At 43.3% G+C, this 18,758-nt stretch overlaps 1 protein-coding gene across 1 annotated transcript in view; it reads left to right on the forward strand.

Annotated features, from left to right (window-relative positions):
- Positions 1–18,758, forward strand: part of SCPEP1 (serine carboxypeptidase 1) — a 40,348-nt gene that overhangs the window by 2,219 nt on the left and 19,371 nt on the right. The window contains exons 2-3 of the mRNA XM_061390038.1: positions 824–972; positions 18,296–18,385. Of these exons, the coding sequence (XP_061246022.1) occupies positions 824–972; positions 18,296–18,385 (239 nt within the window). The remainder of the gene's footprint in view (positions 1–823; positions 973–18,295; positions 18,386–18,758) is intronic.

Below are 18,758 nucleotides of genomic sequence, written 5' to 3' on the forward strand. Positions count from 1 at the left end.
CTAGGAATTGTCAACTATCTTGATTGTTGCAAAAATCTTATATTTTTTAATTGATCTAATGATTAAGGACGTACCCTTCTTCATATTTATTTCTGATCTTTATTTGTTGTTTTGCCTTTTATTTTCATTGTATGGAAATGTAACAAGTTTCTGTCCTCAACGCTCGCTAATTTGCTCTATAGTCCCTGAGAGTCTGCTTAAATCGTTTCCCCATCCAGAGGTCAAAAAAACATTCAACTCTATTTTCATATTTTTTTCACATCTAAATTTTAAAAATGAAGTATTTGATCCACTGGGAATTCATTTTGGTTAATAGTGTTAAGAGAGGATCTATATTTCTTTTTTTTTTTTTTTTTTTGCTTCAAGAAACCTAACAGTTGCCCTGGCATAATATACTGAGTAATTTTGCCCCACTAACTTGTCGATGCCTCTTTAATTGTATGCTAAATGAGAAACCAAAATCAGTGTGATGCATTTTGAAATTTTTTTTCTTTTTTCCCCTAAATGTAAATCTCTCTCTCTCTTTTAAACAATTATGAGCATGTTTCATGCCTTCCTGTTAAAAATCCAAACATTACAGAGGGTGTAGAGGAAAATGTGAAAGCTTTCAGCCCCCTGGGCCTCTGTTAAGTTGGGTTTGTTTTTTCATAAGCTGAAAATTTATTCAATCTAAGTTGAATTGTTTTTCTTTATCTCCACAATGTATTGAAATAAATACATAAACATAAACCAAATGACCTGCAGCCTAGCCCAGCCATCCCTCCTAGGCTTGGCATTTACCTGGACATGGACATTCTTCAGGAAAACCGTGTTTGTGTTTTAGGAGCTGTCATCAGCCAGCCCCCAGAAGACAGCAAGGAAGTCTGGGGTTATGTGACTGTCCGGAAGGATGCCCACATGTTCTGGTGGCTCTATTATGCCACCAGCTCCCACAAGAACTTCTCAGAACTGCCCTTGATCATGTGGCTTCAGGTAAAAGTAGTTTTACTGCCTGACCTGAGGTTGAGGCCAGGTTTCCCCAACTTACCATCTTGCTCACCTTTAAAGGCTCACAGCTCAGCAGTGAAGCACTGATGTGGTTTAGCAGCGAGGTAGGGGTCTCCTAGACTTGAGGATTCAGCATCCTTCTGAGGCAGACAAAGGCAGTGTTATTGCCAAGGAAGCCAAATCAGAGAGTGAGAGGTTCTGGCCTTTTGCTGGGGTCCTTTTGTACTAAGCCCAAACCAGACAGGTACAGGAACCCTTACTGGATGCTCTTAAAGTCACATTTGACAATATGTTGATACAAAGTGTTTCTGGAAGGTTCCAAAGCAAAAACTGAGCTACCCTGACCAGCCTTTCATCTCCCTACCTACCTAGTCCTTTCCTCGACCTGAATTCCTTGCCCTAGAAAAATTGATATTTTGAAAGAACTCAGCCTTTTGTATCAGTGTTGAGTGTTGGGCCCTCTCCTTCTCCGTAAAGTGCATTTGCATTTTAATCTTGAGCTCTGGTGGTAGGATTGAAGACTAGAAACTGGTTGAAAGTTCTTTGAGGGGCAGGCAAAGGATCCTTCCTTCCATTTCTAAAATATCTCTCAGAAGTTGGCCTACACCCACCTGGAATCCACAATCTAGGGAGGGGTTGAGGAACGAAGTCTTGCTTCACCTTCTGGAAACTACAGGCTCGTCCTGGCTGGGATAACGGGTTGCTTACCAGTATGTGGGGGTGCCCTGGTCCTCATCACCATGAGATGTAAATGTCAATTCGTCCCAAAATGTTGTTATTCCTAAGCAGCTTCCCAGTTCTCCCAGCTTTGCCAATGGATACAGACTTTTTTTTTTCAATTGATTGATGATTCCTTTACAGTATTGTAAAGGTTTGATTTCTGTCATACCCAATATGAATTAACCATCAGTGTACATATGTCCCCTCTGTCATGAATCTCCCTCCCACCTCCTACCCATTCCCACCTCTCTAGGTTGCTACAGAGCCCCCGTTTGAGTTCTCTGAGTCTTATAGCAAATTCCCATTGGCTGCCTATTTACATATGTTAACGTGTATGCATCCATGCTACTCTGTCCATTCATCTCACCCTCTCCCTCTTCTCCCCACCCTTGTCCATAAGTCTGTTCTCTATGTCTGCATCTCCATTCCTGCTCTGCAGACAGATTCATCAGTGCCATCCTTCTAGATTCCATGTATATGCATTAATATATGATATTTGTCTTTCTCTTTCTGACTCACTTCACTCTGTATAATAGGCTCTAGGTTCATCCACCTCATTAGAACTGACTCAAATGTGTTCCTTTTTCTGGCAGAGTAGTATTCCGTTGCGGAGAAGGCAATGGCACCCCACTCCAGTACTCTTGCCTGGAAAATCCCATGGACGGAGGAGCCTGGTGGGCTGCAGTCCATGGGGTCGCTAGAGTCGGACACGACTGAGCGACTTCCCTTTCACTTTTCACTTTCATGCATTGGAGAAGGAAATGGCAACCCACTCCAGTGTTCTTGCCTGGAGAATCCCAGGGACGGAGGAGCCTAGTGGGCTGCCGTCTACGGGGTCGCACAGAGTCGGACATGACTGAAGCGACTTAGCAGCAGCAGTAGCAGTATTCCGTTGTGTATATGTAGCACGGCTTCTTTATCCATCTTTATCCATCTGTCGACCAGGTCGCTTCCATGTCTTGGCTATTGTAAACAGTGCTGCAGTGGACACTGGGGTACATGCGTCTTTTTCAGTTTTGGTTTCCTCAGGGTATATGCCCAGGAATGGTATTGCTGGGTCATATGGTGGTTTTATTCCTAGTTTTTTAAGGACTCTCCCTACTGTCTTCCATAGTGGTTTTATCAGTTTACATTCCCACCAGGAGTGCCGGAAGGTTCCCTTTTCTCCACACCCTCTCCAGCACTGGAGGTTTGTGAATTTTTTGTTGATGGCCATTCTGTCTGGAGTGAGGTGATATCTCATGGTAATTTTGCTTTGCATTTCTCTGACAATGAGCGATGCTGAGCATCTCTTCATGTGTTTATTAGCCCTCTGGGATACACAGTTATTGATGAGATACTGAAGATGAACAGTTTGCAGGGAGGGGCCTTTCTCTCTTAGGATTATGGCAGGTATTCTCTCTGGGAGCTCAGCTGAGGGTGCAGGTAGAAAAATGCCTCCAAAGAAGAAGGCATCTGTGTGGCCCGGGGGACTTCTGCGCCTCCCGGGGAGGCTGGAGATGGAGACACGGCAGGGCTGTCAGCGAAGTCCATGCAGTGGGCACATCCAGGTCTGCCTTACTGCCCCTCATAGCCAAGGCAAAACACTTCCCTTTTTCTGGGCTTTGGTTTTCTAATCCGGGAGATTTCAGTGGTTTTCAAACGTTTTATTAATCAGCAGAACTGTTTCCACTCCAAGTGAAAGCTTACAGACCAGCCAAAGCAGAAGGAAGCAGTGCTGGGTGGAGGTGGGGGGCGGAGCGCCAAGCCCACCCACTCAGCCTCCCCTGGTCCTGCAGCCCCTCAGGCACTTTCTGGGCTTCCGGGAGCAGCGTGAAAACCACTGAATTTCAGAAACTGCAGACCTTTTCCTTTTGGTTGAGCGCAGAGTAGGGCGATTGTTTTATTTGAATGAGTTGCCAACATTTAAAAATCAGGACATTTCCTCCTTTTTTCCAAAAATATAGTGACCCAGGGGCTGAACTTGCCTTCCCAAAGCTGAGTGGTGGGGACCCCCCTTGCCGACCAGCAGGAGCTCCTGACGAGCGGCCACACCTGACCTCTCGGCTCCCTGAGGTGCGCTTCTGGCCCCTGGAAACCATCCGGTTTGTGACCTTTGATTACTGTGAGCTGCGATGCTATTTGATGGTTTTCAGCTGGCTAATGAACTGGCTCTCCATCCCCCAGAAACCCAAGGGAAGCGGAAAAGAGTAGGGGTAAGAAAGATAATTAATGCAGGTTCAAAGAGGCTCTGTTTCAGCAGCCTGCTGAGAATGTGGACACTGGCTTCTGTGGGCGGGCCTTTGAGAACTGAGGTCGTGTCTTCTGAGTGGAGTAGCTCTGAGTGATGTCGTGTGCTGCTTTAAGCAGACTTTCAAGTCATTTAAAGTGTTTCAGTTTGTCCCCTGACACATTCGCCACAGAGTCACTGCACAGCCCTGGGCCGTGACAGTGCCCCATCGCAAAGTTCTAGGCAGAAACGATTTTGCAGTAGTACGGTCTTGAGTAAAACAACATAGGAAAATGGGATTTCTCCCACAAAGACCACACCCCTAAGGTTCCAGCCTCCCTCCCTTTCACTTTGGTTCTATCCCAGCCTAGCAAGTCCACCGGAGAAGGCGATGGCACCCCACTCCAGTACTCTTGCCTGGAAAGTCCCATGGATGGAGGAGCCTGGAAGGCTGCAGTCCATGGGGTTGCGAAAAGTTGGACACGACTGAGCAACTTCACTTTCACTTTTCACTTTCATGCATTGGAACAGAAAATGGCAAACCACTCCAGTGTTCTTGCCTGGAGAATCCCAGGGACGGGGGAGCCTGGTGGGCTGCCGTCTATGGGGTCGCACAGAGTTGGACACAACTGAAGCGACTTAGCAGAAGCAGCAGCAGTAGCAAGTCCACTAGGGAAAAGGGGCCCAGCTTTCACTCAAAGGACCCTTACTCTTTTTTTCCTGTGTGTGTGTAAATTGAAGTATAGTTGGTGTACAATATTATATAAGTTACAGGTATCAGTTCAGTTCAGTTCAGTCACTCAGTCCTGTCCGACTCTTTGCGACCCCATGAATTGCAGCATGCCAGGCCTCCCTGTCCGTCACCAACTCCCGGAGTTCACTCAGACTCACGTCCATCGAGTCAGTGATGCCATCCAGCCATCTCATCCTCTGTCGTCCCCTTCTCCTCCTGCCCCCAATCCCTCCCAGCATCAGAGTCTTTTCCAATGAGTCAACTCTTCACATGAGGTAGCCAAAATACTGGAGTTTCAGCTTTAGCATCATTCCTTCCAAAGAACACCCAGGGCTGATCTCCTTTAGAATGGACTGGTTGGATCTCCTTGCAGTCCAAGGGACTCTCAAGAGTCTTCTCCAACACCACAGTTCAAAACATCAATTCTTTGGCGCTCAGCTTTCTTCACAGTCCAACTCTCACATCCATACATGACCACTGGAAAAACCATAGCCTTGACTAAGACGGACCTTTGTTGGCAAAGTAATGTCTCTGCTTTTGAATATGCTGTCTGGGTTGGTCATAACTTTCCTTCCAAGGAGTAAACGTCTTTTAATTTCATGGCTGCAGTCACCATCTGCAGTGATTTTGGAGCCCAGAAAAATAAAGTCTGACACTGTTTCCACTGTTTCCCCATCTATTTCCCATGAAGTGGTGGGACCGGATGCCATGATCTTTGTTTTCTGAATGTTGAGCTTTAAGCCAACTTTTTCACTCACTCTCTTATACAATATCGTAATTCACAACTTTTAAAGATTAGGCTCGATTTATGGTTCTAGAAAATATCGGCTACGTTCCCTATGTTCCACAGTGTATCCTTGTAACTTACTTATTTCACAGGTGTCGTTTGTACCTCTTAATCCCCTTCCCCTGCATTGCCCCTCCCCTCTCCTCTTTCCCTACTGATAACCACTGGTTTGTCATCCATAGCTGTGAGTCTGGTTCTTTTTGTTATATTCAGTAGTTTGTTGTATTATTTAGATTCCCCATAAAAGTGACATCATGCAGTATTTGTCTTTCTCTTTCTAACTTACTTCACTTAGCGTAATACCCTCCAAGCCCATTCATGTTGCAGCAGATGGCAAACGTTTGTTCTTTTTATGGCTGAGTAGTATTCCGTTGTATATATGTTCCACATCTTCTTTATCCGTTCATCTGCTGATGGACACTTAGGCTGCTTCCATATCTTGGCTATTTATAAATAAGGCTGCCATGAACATTGGGTTGCATGTATTTTTTCGGATTCGTGTCTTTGTTGTTTTTAGATGTATACCTAGGAGTGGAATTGCTGGATCATGTGGTAGCTGTAGCTTTAGTTTTCTCGAGAAACCTCCATACTCTTTTCCACAGTGGCTGAACCCATTTATATTGCCACCAACAGACTACAAGGACCCCTTTTCTCCATATTTGTTCTTTTTGCTCTTTTTGATGATTGCCATTGTGGCAGGTATGAAGTAATTTCTCATGAGGGTTTTGATTTGCGTTGCCATGATTGTTAGCAATGCTGAGCATCTTTTCATGTGCCTACTGGCCATCTGCATTTCCTCTTTGGAAAAATGTCTGTAACGTTCTTTTGCCCGTTTTTAAATCAGTGTTGTTTTTGATATTGAGCTGTGTGAGCTGTTTATATATGTTGGGTATTAACCCCTTTTTGGTTATATCATTCACACGTATTTTCTCCCGTGCAGTAGTGTTTTCATTCTGTCAGTGGTGAGGACCCTCGCTCATTTCACTGTGTGTTGCATGCATTTTTCAATGCTGTCACATAGTTTCTCATGGTTTATGACCCTAGTGTCACATTCCATCGTTTAGGTGATCGTGTTTTACTAACCCATTGCCCTGCTGGGGGACACTGGAGTTCCACCCTTTTGCTGTTCTAGATATGACTTTAATGAACAGCTCCCTCTGACTTGCGAGCTTTTTACTGCTGCATTAGGAAATCTTAAGATATAGAGTGCGTATAATTAGAGAGATTTATAGCCTCTCAGTTTTGTAATCGTTAGCTTGGCATAGTTTCAGCACATTAGGTAGTTTCATAACATCTTTCCCTGTCGGGGTCCTTTACATACCCCTGAGCCCTGACTCTGTGTTGTTCCTTTTTCTCCTTTCGATTTCCCTCTGTAGACTGGCCTGGCTTCTGTTTTGCTGAGCTGTTTCCTTCCATCTTTGCGTATCTCCCTTTCCTATCCATCTTGCACAGGGAGACAGTATCCTTTTACTTGAGGCTGGTTGTTGGGCCTCCCAGCCTCTGAGGTTTTATCCAGAAAAGCACCAACCATCCTTTTCCCCTCACTGTCTCCTGAAGGACCTCCTCCCTTCTCTTAGACCTGAGAACCTCTGCCTCTTATATTCTGAGGCTCCAGCCCTGAGCTTCTGCCCGGAATCCTGCCTCGCCCCGGCCACCCAGGGGACTGAGTGCTTCCTGCCCTGGGACTTCTGTGTTTGCTGCATTGTATCCTGGGGATCATCCTGATCAAACTGCCCCTTGGTCTGGGTCCCTTGTAAATCCTCAGGGTCACAAGGCCAGTCCCAGTGGCAGCCCTAATTACATGTCCCCTCCACGGGCCCTACTGCTCATCTTCAACGGGAGAGTGTTTGGATGAGATGTCTTGAACTCAGCGAACCCCACATCAGGCCGTGGCTCAAGCTCAGAGAATCAAAGATAGGAAAGCACCCTCTGGGAACGCTTGACCTGGGCACTTCCTATCAGCAAAACTTCAGCAGTTACCAGGGGGCTCAGTGAGTCCAGATGTCCCTGGTGACCCTGTGAGGGCCCTGTCGGGCTCCTGGGCACAAGGCCTTCCTGTGTTCCTCGTTTCTTTGATTATAGGAAACTGCTTTCATTCAGCCTCCATACTCTGAGTTCCAGTGGGCAGATTCAAGCAGTTGATAGTTAGGGAAGGGAGAGGGTGCGAGACCAAGGAGAAACAAACCATCAAGAGCAGCCTTGGGGTAACATCCGGTTTCATCATCAAAGGATGTTGTTATATTTCAGTCACTAAGTCCTGTCCCACTCTTTGTGACCCCACGGGCTGCAGCACACTAGGCTCCTCTGTCCTTCACTATCTCCCGGAGTGTACTCCAATTCATGTCCATCGAGTCACTCACGCTATCAAACCATCTCATCCTCTGCTACCCCCTTCTCCTTTTGCCTTCAGTCTTTCCCAGCATCAGGGTCTTTTCCAATGAAATGCATCTTCACTTCAAGTGCCAAAGTATTGGAGCTTCAGCTCAGCATCAGTCCTTCCAGTGAATATTCAGGAGTGATTTCTTTTAGGATTGACTGGTTTGACTCCTTGCTGTCCAAGGGACTCTCAAGAGTCTTCTCCAGACCACAGTTTGAAAGCATCGATTCTTCAGTGCTCAGCCTTCTTTATGGTCCTGCTCTTACACTGTACATGACTACAAGAAAAACCATGGCTTTGAACCTACAGACCTTTGTTGGCGAAGTGATGTCTCTGCTCTTTAATACGCTGTCTGGGTTTGTCATAGCTTTTCTTTCAAGGAGTAAGCATCTTTTAATTTCATGGCTGCAGTCACCATCTGCAGTGATTTTGGAGTACAGGAAAATAAAATCTGTCACTGCTTCCATCTTTTCCCCTTCTATTTGCCATGAAGTGATGGGATGAGATGCCATGGTCTTAGATTTTTTTTTTTTTTTTAGATTTTTTTCAATACTGAGTTTTAAGCCTGGTTTTTCACTCTCTTCTTTCACCCTCATTAAGAGGTTCTTTAGTTCCTCTTTACTTTCTGCCATTGGAGTGGTATCATCTGCATTTCTGAGGGTGTTGATATTTTTCCCAGCAGTGTTAATTCCAGTTTGTGATTCATTCACCCTGGCATTTTGTGTAATGTACTCTGCATAGAAGTTAAATGAACAGGGTGACAGTATACAGCCTTGTCATACTCCTTTCCTAATTTTGAACAAGTCAGTTGTTCCGTGTCCAATTCTAACTGTTGCTTCTTGACCTGCGTACAGATTTCTCAGGAGACAGATAGTATGGTCTGGTATTCCCATCTCTTTAAGAATTTTCAACAGTTGGTTGTGATCCCCATAGTCAAAGGCTTTAGCATAGTCAATGAGGTAGAAGTAGATGTTTTTCTGGAACTCCCTTGCTTTCTCTGTGATCCAGTGAATGTTGGCAGTTAATCTCTGGTTCCTCTGCCTTTTCTAAATCCAACTTGTGCATGTGGAAGTTCTTGATTGATGTACTGCTGAAGCCTAGCTTGAAGGATTTTGAGTATAACCTTGGTAGCATGTGAAATGAGTGCAATTGTGCAGTAGTTTGAACATTCTTTGGCATTGCCCTTCTTTGGGATTGGAATGAAAATTGACCTTTTCCAATCTTCTGGCGACTGCTGAGTTTTCCAAATTTGTTGATATATTGCATCATCTTTTAGGATTTCAAATAGCTCAGCTGAAATTCCATGTCCTCCACTAGCTTTGTTTGTAGTAATGCTTCCTGAGGCCCACTTGACTTCACACTCCAGGATGTCTGGCTCTAGGTTAGTGACCATACCATCATGGTTGTCTGGGTCATTAAGACCTTTTTTGCATTGTTCTTCTATGTATTCTTGACCTCTCTTCTTAATCTCTTTTGCTTCTGTTAGGTCCTTACTGTTTCTGTCCTTTATTGTGCCCAAACCTTGCACGAAATGTTCCCTGGATATCTCCAGTTTTCTGAAAGAGATCTCCAGTCTTTCCCATTCTGCTGTTTTCCTCTCTCTTTGCATTGATTGCCTAGGAAGGCTTTCTTCTCTCTCCTTGCTGCTCTTTGGAACTCTGCATTCAAATGGATATATCTTTCCTTTTCTCCTTTGCCTTTAGCTTCTCTTCTTTTCTCAGCTGTTTGTAAGGCCTCCTCAGACAACCACTTTGCCTTGTTGCATTTCTTCTTCTTGGGGATGATTTTGATCACTGCTTCCTGTACAATGTTATGAACCTCCATCTATAGTTCTTCAGGCACTCTGTTTACCAGATACAATCCCTTGAATCTATTCATTGCCTTCACTGTATAATCATAATGGATTTGATCTACATCATTCCTGAATGGCCTAGTGGTTTTGCCTGCTTTCTTCAATTTAAGTCTGAATTTTACAATAAGGAGCTCATGATGTGAGCCACAGTCAGCTCCCAGTCTTGTTTTTGCTGACTATATGGAGCTTCTCCATCTTTGGCTGCAAAGAATATAATCAGTCTGATTAGGTTTTAACCTTTTGGTGATGTCCATGTGTAGTTAACTCTCATGTTGTTAGATAAAAATGTTTGCTCTTGGCAAAACTCTGCTAGCCTTTGCCCTGCTTCATTTTGTACTCCAAGGCCAAACTTGCCCATTACTCCAGGTATCTCTTGACTTCCTGCTTTTGCATTCCTGTCCCCTAAGATGCAAAGGACATCCTTGTTTGGTGTTAGTTCTAGAAGGTCTTGTAGATCTTTGTAGAACCAGTCAACTTCAGCTTCTTTGGCATCAGTGGTTGGGGCATAGACTTGAATTACCATGACTTTGAATGGTTTGCCTTGGAAATGAACTGAAGTCATTCTGCCTTTTTTTATTTTTTATTTTTTTTATTTTTTTATTTTTTTATTTTTAAAATTAGAAAAATTTCAGGTATACACGTGCTCCCCATCCTGAACCCTCCTCCCTCCCCCTCCCCATACCATCCCCCTGGGCCGTCCCAGCGCACCAGCCCCAAGCATCCAGCATCGTGCACTGAACCTGGACTGGCATCTCGTTTCATACATGACATTTCACATGTTTCAATGCCATTCTCCCAAATCTTCCCACCCTCTCCCTCTCCCACAGAGTCCATAAGACTGTTCTATACATCAGTGTCTCTTTTGCTGTCTCGTATACAGGGTTATCGTTACCATCTTTCTAAATTCCATATATATGCGTTAGTATACTGTATTTATGTTTTTCCTTCTGGCTTACTTCACTCTGTATAATAGGCTCCAGTTTCATCCACCTCATTAGAACTGATTCAAATGTATTCTTTTTAATGGCTGAGTAATACTCCATTGTGTATATGTACCACAGCTTTCTTATCCATTCATCTGCTGATGGACATCTAGGTTGCTTCCATGTCCTGGCTATTATAAACAGTGCTGCGATGAACATTGGGGTACACGTGTCTCTTTCCCTTCTGGTTTCCTCAGTGTGTATGCCAAGCAGTGGGATTGCTGGCTCATAAGGCAGTTCTATTTCCAGTTTTTTAAGGAATCTCCACACTGTTCTCCATAGTGGCTGTACTAGTTTGCATTCCCACCAACAGTGTAAGAGGGTTCCCTTTTCTCCACACCCTCTCCAGCATTTATTATTTGTAGACTTTTGGATCGCAGCCATTCTGACTGGAGTGAAATGGTACCTCATAGTGGTTTTGATTTGCATTCCTCTGATAAGGAGTGATGTTGAGCATCTTTTCATGTGTTTGTTGGCCATCTGTATGTCTTCTTTGGAGAAATGTCTATTTAGATCTTTGGCCCATTTTTTGATTGGGTCATTTATTTTTCTGGAGTTGAGCTGTAGGAGTTGCTTGTATATTTTTGAGATTAGTTGTTTGTCGGTTGCTTCATTTGCTATTATTTTCTCCCATTCTGAAGGCTGTCTTTTCACCTTGCTAATAGTTTCCTTTGATGTGCAGAAGCTTTTAAGTTTAATTAGGTCCCATTTGTTTATTTTTGCTTTTATTTCCAGTATTCTGGGAGGTGGGTCATAGAGGATCCTGCTGTGATGTATGTCAGCGAGTGTTTTGCCTATGTTCTCCTCTAGGAGTTTTATAGTTTCTGGTCTTACGTTGAGATCTTTAATCCATTTTGAGTTTATTTTTGTATATGGTGTTAGAAAGTGTTCTAGTTTCATTCTTTTACAAGTGGTTGACCAGATTTCCCAGCACCACTTGTTAAAGAGATTGTCTTTAATCCACTGTATATTCTTGCCTCCTTTGTCAAAGATAAGCTGTCCATATGTGCGTGGATTTATCTCTGGGCTTTCTATTTTGTTCCATTGATCTATATTTCTGTCTTTGTGCCAGTACCATACTGTCTTGATAACTGTGGCTTTGTAGTAGAGCCTGAAGTCAGGTAGGTTGATTCCTCCAGTTCCATTTTTCTTTCTCAAGATCGCTTTGGCTATTCGAGGTTTTTTGTATTTCCATACAAATTGTGAAATTATTTGTTCTAGCTCTGTGAAGAATACTGTTGGTAGCTTGATAGGGATTGCATTGAATCTATAAATTGCTTTGGGTAGTATACTCATTTTCACTATATTGATTCTTCCAATCCATGAACATGGTATATTTCTCCATCTATTAGTGTCCTCTTTGATTTCTTTCACCAGTGTTTTATAGTTTTCTATATATAGGTCTTTAGTTTCTTTAGGTAGATATATTCCTAAGTATTTTATTCTTTTCGTTGCAATGGTGAATGGAATTGTTTCCTTAATTTCTCTTTCTGTTTTCTCATTATTAATGTATAGGAATGCAAGGGATTTCTGTGTGTTGATTTTATATCCTGCAACTTTACTATAATCATTGATTAGTTCTAGTAATTTTCTGGTGGAGTCTTTAGGGTTTTCTATGTAGAGGATCATGTCATCTGCAAATAGTGAGAGTTTTACTTCTTCTTTTCCAATTTGGATTCCTTTTATTTCTTTTTCTGCTCTGATTGCTGTGGCCAAAACTTCCAAAACTGTGTTGAATAGTAATGGTGAAAGTGGGCACCCTTGTCTTGTTCCTGACTTTAGAGGAAATGCTTTCAATTTTTCACCATTGAGGATAATGTTTGCTGTGGGTTTGTCATATATAGCTTTTATTATGTTGAGGTATGTTCCTTCTATTCCTGCTTTCTGGAGAGTTTTTATCATAAATGGGTGTTGAATTTTGTCAAAGGCTTTCTCTGCATCTATTGAGATAATCATATGGTTTTTGTTTTTCAATTTGTTAATGTGGTGTATTACATTGATTGATTTGCGGATATTGAAGAATCCTTGCATCCCTGGGATAAAGCCCACTTGGTCATGGTGTATGATCTTTTTAATGTGTTGTTGGATTCTGATTGCTAGAATTTTGTTTAGGATTTTTGCATCTATGTTCATCAGTGATATTGGCCTGTAGTTTTCTTTTTTTGTGGCATCTTTGTCAGGTTTTGGTATTAGGGTGATGGTGGCCTCATAGAATGAGTTTGGAAGTTTACCTTCCTCTGCAATTTTCTGGAAGAGTTTGAGCAGGATAGGTGTTAGCTCTTCTCTAAATTTTTGGTAGAATTCAGCTGTGAAGCCGTCTGGACCTGGGCTTTTGTTTGCTGGAAGGTTTTTGATTACAGTTTCAATTTCCGTGCTTGTGATGGGTCTGTTAAGGTTTTCTATTTCTTCCTGGTCGAGTTTTGGAAAGTTGTACTTTTCTAAGAATTTGTCCATTTCTTCCTCGTTGTCCATTTTATTGGCATATAATTGTTGATAATAGTCTCTTATGATCCTTTGTATTTCTGTGTTGTCTGTTGTGATCTCTCCATTTTCGTTTCTAATTTTATTGATTTGATTTTTCTCCCTTTGTTTCTTGATGAGTCTGGCTAATGGTTTGTCAATTTTATTTATCCTTTCAAAGAACCAGCTTTTGGCTTTGTTGATTTTTGCTATGGTCTCTTTTGTTTCTTTTGCATTTATTTCTGCTCTAATTTTTAAGATTTCTTTCCTTCTACTAACCCTGGGGTTCTTCATTTCTTCCTTTTCTAGTTGCTTTAGGTGTAGAGTTAGGTTATTTATTTGACTTTTTTCTTGTTTCTTGAGGTGTGCCTGTATTGCTATGAACTTTCCCCTTAGGACTGCTTTTACTGTGTCCCACAGGTTTTGGGTTGTTGTGTTTTCATTTTCATTCGTTTCTATGCAAATTTTGATTTCTTTTTTGATTTCTTCTGTGATTTGTTGGTTATTCAGCAGCGTGTTGTTCAGCCTCCATATGTTGGAATTTTTAATAGTTTTTCTCCTGTAATTGAGATCTAATCTTACTGCATTGTGGTCAGAAAAGATGCTTGGAATGATTTCTATTTTTCTGAATTTACCAAGGCTAGCTTTATGGCCCAGGATGTGATCTATCCTGGAGAAGGTTCCATGTGCGCTTGAGAAAAAGGTGAAATTCATTGTTTTGGGATGAAATATCCTATAGATATCAATTAGGTCTAACTGGTCTATTGTATCGTTTAAAGTTTGTGTTTCCTTGTTAATTTTCTGTTTAGTTGATCTATCCATAGGTGTGAGTGGGGTATTAAAGTCTCCCACTATTATTGTGTTATTGTTAATTTCTCCTTTCATACTTGTTAGCATTTGTCTTACATACTGCGGTGCTCCCGTGTTGGGTGCATATATATTTATAATTGTTATATCTTCTTCTTGGATTGATCCTTTGATCATTATGTAGTGACCTTCTTTGTCTCTTTTCACAGCCTTTGTTTTAAAGTCTATTTTATCTGATATGAGTATTGCTACTCCTGCTTTCTTTTGGTCCCTATTTGCATGGAAAATCTTTTTCCAGCCCTTCACTTTCAGTCTGTATGTGTCCCCTGTTTTGAGGTGGGTCTCCTGTAGACAACATATGTAGGGGTCTTGTTTTTGTATCCATTCAGCCAGTCTTTGTCTTTTGGTTGGGGCATTCAACCCATTTACGTTTAAGGTAATTACTGATAAGTATGATCCCGTTGCCATTTACTTTATTGTTTGGGGTTCGAATTTATACACCATTTTTGTGTTTCCTGTCTAGAGAATATCCTTTAGTATTTGTTGGAGAGCTGGTTTGGTGGTGCAGAATTCTCTCAGCTTTTGCTTGTCTGAGAAGCTTTTGATTTCTCCTTCATACTTGAATGAAATCCTTGCTGGGTACAATAATCTGGGCTGTAGGTTATTTTCTTTCATCATTTTAAGTATGTCTTGCCATTCCCTCCTGGCTTGAAGAGTTTCTATTGAAAGATCAGCTGTTATCCTTATGGGATTTCCCTTGTGTGTTATTTGTTGTTTTTCCCTTGCTGCTTTTAATATTTGTTCTTTGTGTTTGATCTTTGTTAATTTGATTAATATGTGTCTTGGGGTGTTTCGCCTTGGGTTTATCCTGTTTGGGATTCTCTGGGTTTCTTGGACTTGGGTGATTATTTCCTTCCCCAGTTTAGGGAAGTTTTCAACTATTATCTCCTCAAGTATTTTCTCATGGTCTTTCTTTTTGTCTTCTTCTTCTGGAACCCCTATGATTCGAATGTTGTAGCGTTTAATATTGTCCTGGAGGTCTCTGAGATTGTCCTCATTTCTTTTAATTCGTTTTTCTTTTATTCTCTCTGATTCATTTATTTCTACCATTCTATCTTCTAATTCACTAATCCTATCTTCTGCCTCTGTTATTCTACTATTTGTTGCCTCCAGAGTGTTTTTAATTTCATTTATTGCATTATTCATTATATATTGACTCTTTTTTATTTCTTCTAGGTCCTTGTTAAACCTTTCTTGCATCTTCTCAATCCTTGTCTCCAAGCTATTTATCTGTGATTCCACTTTAATTTCAAGATTTTGGATCAATTTCACTATCATTATTCGAAATTCTTTATCAGGTAGATTCCCTATCTCTTCCTCTTTTGTTTGGTTTGGTGGGCATTTATCCTGTTCCTTTATCTGCTGGCTATTCCTCTGTCTCTTCATCTTGTTTAAATTGCTGAGTTTGGGGTGTCCTTTCTGTATTCTGGCAGTTTGTGGAGTTCTCTTTATTGTGGCTTTTCCTCGCTGTGTGTGGGTTTGTACAGGTGGCTTGTCAAGGTTTCCTGGTTAGGGAAGCTTGTGTCGGTGTTCTGATGGGTGGAGCTGTGTTTCTTCTCTTTGTTCAGTTGCGCTGTGGGGAGGGAGGGAGGGATGCTGCAAACAAATAACACTGGCGTGCGCTCGCAGTGCCTCAGCCACACTGGGTCTGCCCCCGCTCACGGCGCGTGTAGCCTCCCTGCCCACACTGCTCGGGCTCTAGGTTGTTCCTCCGGGAACAATCCGAGGCTGGCCCTGGGTTGCATGTACCTCCCTGGTCCAAGCCGCTCAGGTTCAGGCACTCGGGAGTCCTCAGAGGCGCAGACTCAGTTGGGCCTGAGTTTTGTGCTCTTCCCAGGTCCGAGCAGCTCAAGTGATGAGGTGTTTGGCGAGCGCCAATGCTGCGACTTATCGCCGCCCCGCCACTCGGTTATCTGGGCGTAAAACTGGCGCACCTTCTCATGCAGATGTTAATCGTCCAGACCCCCAAGAAGTTTTAGTTAGCAAAGAAGCCTGCTTACAGTTTTATAGATAATGTCTCTCTGGGGCTGCGATTGCCCCCTTCCGGCTCTGGCTGCCTGTCACCGGAGGGGGAAGGTCTGCAGCCGGCTATCTCTGTTCAATTCTTTGTTCCGTGCGCGGGACTGGCAGTGTCTTAAGTTGGGGCTGGCTTTTCGCGTGGTAGATATCCCACAGTCTGGTTTGCTAGCCCAGATTATTTCGCTCAGATAGTGCTCAGGGTATTCAGGCCAGATTCTTACTCTAAGCGATGCAGCCCGCGCTGCGCCTCCCTGCCCAGCCCCCACTTGCTAATGGCGCGTGCAGGCGTCTACCATGCTTCTCCGCTGGGGGAGTTACCGTAGGACTCGCAATCTTCGAGTTTTAATTGTTTATTTATTTTTTCTTCCTGTTATGTTGCCCTCTGTGCTTCCAAAGCTCGGCACAGATTCGGCAGTGAGAAGGTTTCCTGGTGTTTGGAAACTTCTCTCTTTTAAGACTCCCTTCCCGGGACGGAACTCCGTCCCTCCCTCTTTTGTCTCTTTTTTTGTCTTTTATATTTTTTCCTACCTCCTTTCGAAGAGTTGGATTGCTTTTCTGGGTGCCTGATGTCCTCTGCCGGCATTCAGAAGTTGTTTTGTGGAATTTACTCGACGTTTAAATGCTCTTTTGATGAATTTGTGGGGGAGAAAGTGTTCTCCCTGTCCTACTCCTCCGCCATCTTGGCTCCTCCTCTCCAGGATTCCTTTTTTTTTTTTTTTAATTTTTTTTATTTTTAAACTTTATTGTATTGGTTTTGCCAAATATCGAAATGAATCCACCACAGGTATACATGTGTTCCCCATCCTGAACCCTTCTCCCTCCTCCCTCCCCATACCATCTCTCTGGGTCGTTCCAGTGCACCAGCCCCAAGCATCCAGTATCGTGCATCGAACCTGGGCTGGCGACTTGTTTCATACATGATATTATACATGTTTCAATGCCATTCTCCCAAATCTTCCCACCCTCTCCCTCTCCCACAGAGTCCATAAGACTGTTCTATACATCAGTGTCTCTTTTGCTGTCTCGTATACAGGGTTATTGTTACCATCTTTCTAAATTCCATATATATGCATTAGTATACTGTATTGGTGTTTTTCTTTCTGGCTTACTTCACTCTGTATAATAGGCTCCTTCCTTTTTTGAGATTGCATCTAATTACCCCATTTTGGACTCTTCTGTTGACTATGAGAGCTGCTCCATTCTTTCTAAGGGATTCTTGCCCACCATCGTAGATATAATGGTCTTCTGAATCAAATTCACCCATTCCCATTCATTTTGGTTTACTGATTCCTAAGATGTCCATGTTCACTCTTGCCATCTCCTATTTGACCACTTCTAATTTGCCTTGATTCATGGACCTAACACTCCAGGTTCATATGCAATATTCTTTACAGCATCAGACTTTATTTTCACCAGCAGGCACATCCACAGCTGAGTGTCATTTCCACTTTGGCCCAGTCTCTTCATTCTTTCTGGAGCTATTAGTAATTGCTTTCCACTTTTCCCCGGTAGCATATTGGACACCTTCTGACCTGGCAGGATCATCTTCCAGTGTCATATATTTTTGCCTTTTCATACTATCCATAAGTTTCTCAGCAAGAATACTGAAATGGTTTGCCATTTCCTCCTCCCATGAACCGCATTTCATCAGAACTCTTCACTGTGAACCACCTGACTTGGCCCTGCCTGGCATGGCTCATAGCTTCATTGAGTTACACAGGCCCCTTTGCCACGACAAGGCTGTGATCCATGAAGGCGTCATCAGAGATTAAGCTATTTTGCTTATACTGAAACACCCTCCAGGTAGGAGAAGGTGATGATTAATGATAGTATGCCGCCCTCCAGCATGTAGACTCCAGACCAGTTGGACCTGAAGGTTGATGAGGTTAACTCCTTACCTTACCACCAACCCATGAGAAGAGTGTCCATGAGCTGATCACACCCACCCTCTTTGAACAATTTCGGTTAATATAAAACTTGTCACTGTCTTCCCCAAGTTGGGATGCTTGGTTTTGAGGGCATTAGCCTGCTGTGTCCCCCATTACCTGGTGAAGTGATAAAGCTGCCCTGTTCTACTTCACCCACAACTCTGTCTCTGAGATGTGATTCAGCACCCGTGCACAGAGAAGCTGAGCTTTCAGCATCCCTTGCTCAGTGGACCAGCTATGTCCTGTGTGTAAGGTTGACGCAGCCGTCGCTGGGTCATAAATCATTTACAGTGAGTGTGGTCATTGCTGTAATGATGAAGGTTTAACAGACATTTTCTCCGAGTTTATTTTTGGTTCTTTCTTTCTTCCACAGGGTGGTCCAGGTGGTTCCAGCACTGGCTTTGGAAACTTTGAGGAAATCGGGCCGCTTGATAGGAATCTCCAGCCACGAAAGACCACTTGGGTACAGTGAGGAAGGCCCCAAACTCTCAGTGTCACGTGGCCTCTCGCAGACTGAGCCCCACCTGATCCCATCCCATCCCCAGGTTGAGGGGCCCCACCCCGCCCCCTCCCTCTTCCTCTGTATGCAGGGGGGGCCTTGGGTGCTTGTCCACAGGCCTCCTCTCCACCAGCTGCTTCCATTTCTGAAGGCAGCTTGTCCTACACCGGTCACCTTCCCAACTCCGTGACCTTTCTCTCCACTCCCCTGCAGAAAGCTCCGTCTGCTCTCGCAGACACCTGGACCTTGGCATTACCCAGGCGCTAGACCTTGCTACAGTCTCAGACACCAGAGTCCCACCCCCTGGCCACGACCTCCAGTCCTTTCTTTCTTCTCC

Source organism: Bos javanicus, chromosome 19 (genome assembly GCF_032452875.1).
Source record: "Bos javanicus breed banteng chromosome 19, ARS-OSU_banteng_1.0, whole genome shotgun sequence".
Lineage (NCBI taxonomy): Eukaryota > Metazoa > Chordata > Mammalia > Artiodactyla > Bovidae > Bos > Bos javanicus.